Source organism: Brugia malayi (assembly GCF_000002995.4).
Source record: "Brugia malayi strain FR3 genome assembly, contig: Bm_058, whole genome shotgun sequence".
Classification (NCBI taxonomy): domain Eukaryota; kingdom Metazoa; phylum Nematoda; class Chromadorea; order Rhabditida; family Onchocercidae; genus Brugia; species Brugia malayi.
In genome coordinates this window covers 23,193-30,754 of record NW_025062330.1, presented here as the reverse complement: position 1 = coordinate 30,754, position 7,562 = coordinate 23,193, and the positions used below count along the sequence as shown (strand labels likewise).

The 7,562-nt window shown below is 27.2% G+C and overlaps 1 protein-coding gene across 1 annotated transcript; it reads right to left on the bottom strand.

Moving 5' to 3' along the window:
- Nucleotides 1-4,850: 4,850 nt before the first annotated feature.
- Bm17196 (Uncharacterized protein) lies at nt 4,851-6,593 on the bottom strand (the record flags this gene model as incomplete). The annotated part of the gene is made up of 2 exons (XM_043082986.1): nt 4,851-5,388; nt 6,052-6,593. 2 exons carry the CDS (start codon nt 6,591-6,593, stop codon nt 4,851-4,853), a joined length of 1,080 nt encoding a protein of 359 aa, XP_042938920.1.
- Between the last annotated feature and the right edge of the window lie 969 nt (nt 6,594-7,562).

Sequence of the window (7,562 nt, the reverse complement as noted above, 5' to 3'; positions counted from 1 at the left end):
ACGTCTTTTCTAGGTATGTATAATTGCCATTAGAAATTGATATGAATTATTCAAAACGCATTTCTAGTGTTATGTTTTTAATGATATGAAATAATTATGAATTAATCAAAACGTCTTCTAGTGTTATTGTTATAATTGCATAGAAGAGATATGATATGAATTAATCAAAACGTCGTCTTTATTGTTATAAATGTGTAATTGCATAGAAATTGATATGAAATTTTAATCAAACGTTTCTTCTAGTGTTATTGTATAATTGCATAGAAATGATATGAATTAATCAAAACGTCTTTCTATGCAATTATAACAATAACACTAGAAATGATATGAATTAATCTATTATATTAGATGAGAAATGGTATGAATGAATCAAAACGTCTTCTAGTGTTATTGTTATAATTGCATAGAAATGATATGAATATATTGTTATATTGGTAGAGAAATGGTATGAATGAATCAAAACGTCTTCTTAGTGTTATTGTTATAATTGCATAGAAATGATATAAAACAATTTATCAATTATATTAGAAGAGAATAATTGGTATGAATGAATCAAAACGTCTTCTAGTGTTATTGTTATAATTGCATAGAAATGATATGAATTAATTCTATTATATTAGATAGAAATTGGTATGAATGAATCAAAACGTCTTCTAGTTTTATTGTTATATTGCATAGAAATGATATGAATTATTAATCTATTATTATTTAGAAATAAAAAATTATAATTGAATCAAAACGTTTCAGTGTTATTGTTATAATTGCATAGAAATGATATGAATTAATCTATTATATTAAGAAGAGAAATGGTTATGAATTGAATCAAAAGTCTTCTAGTGTTTATGTAATAAGAAATAGAAATGATATGAATTAATCTATTGTTATAATTGCATAGAAATGATATGAATTAATCAAAACGTCTTCTAGTGATATTGTTTTATTTGCATTGAAATGGTACGAATTAATCTATTATATCAGATGAGAAATGGTATGATTTAATCAAAACGTCTTCTAGTTTTATTGTTATAATTGCATAGAAATGATATGAATTAATCTATTATATTAGAAGAAAGGTATGAATGAATCAAAACGTCTTCTAGTGTTTGTTATAATTGCATAGAAATGATATGAATTAATCTATTATATTAGAGAGAAATGGTATGAATGAATCAAAACGTCTTCTTCTAGTGTTATTGTTATAATTGCATAGAAATGATATGAATTAATCTATTACATTAGAAGAGAAATGGTATGAATGAATCAAAACGTCTTCTAGTGGTTATTGTTATAATTGCATAGAAATGATATGAATTAATCAAACGTTCTTCTAGTGTTATTGTTATAATTGCATAGAAATGATATGAATTAATCAAAACGTCTTCTAGTGTTATTGTTATAATTGCATAGAAATGATATGAATTAATCAAAACGTCTTCTAGTTTTATTGTTATAATTGCATTGAAATGATATGAATTAATCTATTATATTAGAAGAGAAATGATATGAATTAATCTATTATATTAGAAGAGAAATGGTATGAATGAATCAAAACGTCTTCTAGTGTTATTGTTATAATTGCATAGAAATGATATGATTAATCTATTATATTAGAAGAGAAATGGTATGAATGAATCAAAACGTCTTCTAGTGTTATTGTTGTAATTGCATAGAAATGATATGAATTAATCTATTATATTAGAGAGAAATGGTATGAATGAATCAAAACGTCTTCTAGTGTTATTGTTATAATTGCATAGAAATGATATGAATTAATCTATTATATTAGAAGAGAAATGGTATGAATGAATCAAAACGTCTTCTAGTGTTATTGTTATAATTGCATAGAAATGATATGAATTAATCTATTATATTAGAAGAGAAATGGTATGAATGAATCAAAACGTCTTCTAGTGTTATTGTTATAATTGCATAGAAATGATATGAATTAATCTATTATATTAGAAGAGAAATGGTATGAATGAATCAAAACGTCTTCTAGTGTTATTGTTATAATTGCATAGAAATGATATGAATTAATCTATTATATTAGAAGAGAAATGGTATGAATGAATCAAAACGTCTTCTAGTGTTATTGTTATAATTGCATAGAAATGATATGAATTAATCTATTATATTAGAAGAGAAATGGTATGAATGAATCAAAACGTCTTCTAGTGTTATTGTTATAATTGCATAGAAATGATATGAATTAATCTATTACATTAGAAGAGAAATGGTATGAATGAATCAAAACGTCTTCTAGTGTTATTGTTATAATTGCTTAGAAATGATATAAATTAATCAAAACGTCTTCTAGTGTTATTGTTATAATTGCATAGAAATGATATGAATTAATCAAAACGTCTTCTAGTTTTATTGTTATAATTGCATAGAAATGATATGAATTAATCTATTATATTAGAAGAGAAATGATATGAATTAATCTATTATATTAGAAGAGAAATGGTATGAATGAATCAAAACGTCTTCTAGTGTTATTGTTATAATTGCATAGAAATGATATGAATTAATCTATTATATTAGAAGAGAAATGGTATGAATGAATCAAAACGTCTTCTAGTGTTATTGTTATAATTGCATAGAAATGATATGAATTAATCAAAACGTCTTCTAGTGTTATTGTTATAATTGCATAGAAATGATATGAATTAATCATAACGTCTTCTAGTGTTATTGTTATAATTGCATAGAAATGATATGAATTAATCATAACGTCTTCTAGTGTTATTGTTATAATTGCATAGAAATGATATGAATTAATCAAAACGTCTTCTAGTGTTATTGTTATAATTGCATAGAAATGATATGAATTATTCAAAACGTCTTCTAGTGTTATTGTTATAATTGCATAGAAATGATATGAATTAATCAAAACGTCTTCTAGTGTTATTGTTATAATTGCATAGAAATGATATGAATTATTCAAAACGTCTTCTAGTGTTATTGTTATAATTGCATAGAAATGATATGAATTAATCAAAACGTCTTCTAGTGTTATTGTTATAATTGCATAGAAATGATATGAATTAATCAAAACGTCTTCTAGTGTTAATTGTTATAATTGCATAGAAATGATATGAATTAATCAAAACGTCTTCTAGTGTTATTGTTATAATTGCATAGAAATGATATGAATTAATCAAAACGTCTTCTAGTGTTATTGTTATAATTGCATAGAAATGATATGAATTAATCAAAACGTCTTCTAGTGTTATTGTTATAATTGCATAGAAATGATATGAATTAATCAAAACGTCTTCTAGTGTTATTGTTATAATTGCATAGAAATGATATGAATTAATCAAAACGTCTTCTAGTTTTATTGTTATAATTGCATAGAAATGATATGAATTAATCTATTATATTAGATGAGGAATGGTATGAACGAATCAAAACGTCTTCTAGTGTTATTGTTATAATTGCATAGAAATGATATGAATTAATCTATTATATTAGAAGAGAAATGGTATGAATGAATCAAAACGTCTTCTAGTGTTATTGTTATAATTGCATAGAAATGATATGAATTAATCTATTACATTAGAAGAGAAATGGTATGAATGAATCAAAACGTCTTCTAGTGTTATTGTTATAATTGCATAGAAATGATATGAATTAATCAAAACGTCTTCTAGTGTTATTGTTATAATTGCATAGAAATGATATGAATTAATCGAAACGTCTTCTAGTGTTATTGTTATAATTGCATAGAAATGATATGAATTAATCAAAACGTCTTCTAGTGTTATTGTTATAATTGCATAGAAATGATATGAATTAATCAAAACGTCTTCTAGTGTTATTGTTATAATTGCATAGAAATGATATGAATTAATCAAAACGTCTTCTAGTGTTATTGTTATAATTGCATAGAAATGATATGAATTAATCAAAACGTCTTCTAGTGTTATTGTTATAATTGCATAGAAATGATATGAATTAATCAAAACGTCTTCTAGTGTTATTGTTATTATTGCATAGAAATGATATGAATTAATCAAAACGTCTTCTAGTGTTATTGTTATAATTGCATAGAAATGATATGAATTAATCAAAACGTCTTCTAGTGTTATTGTTATAATTGCATAGAAATGATATGAATTAATCTATTATATCAGTAGAGAAATGGTATGAATTAATCTTTACGTCTTCTAGTGATATTGTTTTATTTGCATAGAAATGGTACGAATTAATCTATAATATCAGTAGAGAAATGGTATGATTTAATCAATACGACTTCAAGTGATATTGTTTTATATGCATAGAAATGGTACGAATTAATCTATTATATCAGCAGAGAAATGGATGAATTAATCAAAACGTCTTCTAGTGATATTGTTTTATTTGCATTGAAATGGTACGAATTAATTTATTATATCAGTAGAGAAATGGATGATTTAATCAAAACGTCTTCTAGTGATATTGTTTTATTTGCATTGAAATGGTACGAATTAATCTATTATATCAGATGAGAAATGGTATGATTTAATCAAAACGTCTTCTAGTGATATTGTTTTATTTGCATAGAAATGGTACGAATTAATTTATTATATCAGTAGAGAAATGGATGATTTAATCAAAACGTCTTCTAGTGATATTGTTTTATTTGCATTGAAATGGTACGAATTAATCTATTATATCAGATGAGAAATGGTATGATTTAATCAAAACGTCTTCTAGTGATATTGTTTTATTTGTATAGAAGTGGTACGAATTAATCTATTATATCAGTAGAGAAATGGATGATTTAATCAAAACGTCTTCCAGTGATATTGTTTTATTTGCATAGAAACGGTACGAATTAATCTATTATATCAGTAGACCTGGTATTATCCAGCCCGCTTGATGATGGTCCGCTTGAAATGCTTTAAAGCTTGATAATCATCATCATCATCTTGAGGTGATTCTTGGATACCAATCGTCTCTAATTTCCAAAAATTTTCTAGCTCCGAGTTAATATTGGCGTTTGTAGAATGTACTACTTCTTTAGGATATAATTCGTTCTTACAAAGTTTCTCAATATCTCCACTTCCAGCAATTATAAGGACCAACTTTTGATTGAACCAACATATGCCTGATCTTAATTCCTTGATTTCTCGTAGACTAATAAATTTGAAAAAATAATCAGCTCCAATCAATACGTCAGGTTTTTTCCAACAATTTGTTAAATTTTGAATTTGAAATTCATTTGATGTCTCCACTACCTGCAATTCGTTCGTTAGATAATCAATTATATTTGCTTGTAGTGGTATGATTTCGCTTTCGGTAGTTAGCACATTTAGTTGTATGCGAGCAGTGGGACATGATTTCGGTTCTTTCATACCAAATGGAGCTATTCTCATAATTTGAATTTCTGTTTCGGTTAACCTCAATTGACGTGATAATTTTTTGGGAATGAAGGAGAGTTGTGATCCGCTGTCAAATAATGCCAAAGTATTTTGTTGCAGTTGAGGTTGTAATGGATTAAAAATCCTTATTTCCTTACATAAAAATAAAGTTTCTTTTGTCTGTTTGGATCGAGTTGTAGAAAGAAGTTGAACAATCCTTTCGTTTCGAAGGTTCGATTTTTTTTTGTTCTCCATTTCTTTGATACATTGTATTATTCTAAGAAAGTAAATTCTTTTTATCACATAAAGCACTATTATGCAAGGCTTTGCAACAAAAGCATTGTTTTTTGACTTTACAATTTTGTCCTTTGTGACTGTCTTTAAGACAAATAGTACATTTTTTTAATACCTTGAGACGATTCAGTCGAGCATTGAGAGTCGTGTTGTTCACGAAATCGCTGTCCCAATGATCTTGATTGCAGAATACACATAGCCGTTTTTTGTTGTTGTAGTTTTCGAAGTATTTTGATTATCTTTTACTGTCGACAATGCTGAAGTTCTTCCGGGATTGTATCGTTGCTTTTGTTCCGGTTTGGTAGTTGTAGATTTAATATTGAGTTGAGTGAGTGAATGTTGACAGTTTCTAATCTGTTCATTCACATTAACTAAACTTGTTAAAAAGTTTCTTAGTTTGAGAATTGACCAAGGCATGTCCTTCTTCTTGTGTTTATATATTTTATTTAAAATCCATAATGGCAACTTGCTCTCGATCAAGATTTCAATATTTGAATGTTCGAGGCTTTCTCCTAGAGCTTCTAACTGGCGTAGTACTCGTTCTATGTTTTCAGTTGTTCCAATCCATTCTCTTTCATTTCGTTTAATTGATTGGAGTTCGTTGTAGAGTAATGTTGTTACTATTGAGTGATCGCCATATTTTTCATTGAGCAGTTTTCTGATGATTCCATAATTCTCTGGAGCTATATCATATCCAGATATTGCTTGTAGAGCTTTTCCTTTGAGACATGAGTACAAGTAATTCAATTTTTGTATTTCTAGAATCGCTTGTGTGTGGACTGCTGCGTTAAAACTGCTCCAATAGGGTCTCCATCGAATAGGAAGCGATAAATGAGGAAGATTTACATTAATATTTGAAGAAGGAGTAAATTTTGCTTCTTCTTTTGTTTGTTTGTTCGTCAACTCCTTTGAGAGTTGTTTTAAGTTTTGGTCGACTTCATCCTTGTGCATTGTCAGTGTTATTATCGCTTCCTTTCCTTCGTGTAATAATTGAAATATTCCTTGGTCACCTTCTGTTACTGTTTTGTATTTTTCTTCCTCTTATTCTCTTCTTTTCATCGTGACGATTTGTTGAGTATATGTGAACCATTTATCGTTGATAGATTTAAGCGTAGTCACACATAATTGGATTCTTCGAAGTTTATCTTCTAACACTCTTTTTCTTATCACATAAAAATCTTCTTTTTCTTCTATTGTCATATTTGGATCTGGAAATTTGATCACCAGTTCATTTACTTCTTTAAGAAGACTCACTAACCTTTCCTTTGCCGGTTGAAAGCTCGCAATAATGTGGTTTGACATGTTTTCCGGTTCGTGGCACCAATAAATTTTGTCGTGAAAAGTTTGTCTGGTTGATATTCGAATAGTTGCAATACAGTAGGAAGATTAATAAACCTTTGTTTTTCGAAAACGTAGTATGAATAAACCGAGGAATAAAAAAGAGAGGAAATTTATAATAAAAAAGAAGACCGAAGAAATTTAAATTTGTTAACAGAGTAGTAGTCGACAATAATGACAATGAACAATGAATCGTTTTGTTTATTAGAATTGAATTTACATGAGTGAGGATTGGGTGTGTCTAAGATAAAAATCACATATGTGAAGAATTGGAGGTGTTTACAAATAAGAGATTAGAATCACATGTGTGAAGAATTTGAAGTGTTTACAAAGAAAAGATTAAAATGAAAGCTAATTTCAGTTTTAAATAAAATTAATGAGGAATAAATCTTAAGAAGCCAAATTTATGAGGAGATCATTTTTGAAAGCGTAAGATTGTTTACAATTTAAAAAGGGGAGATGATTTATGATATTATGAATTTGGTTAGAAGTTTTCGCGAAATTATCATTTGCGACATTGACGAAATTATCATTTGTTATTGGTTATTTTGAAGGAACACAATATTTTAATACCACACGTTG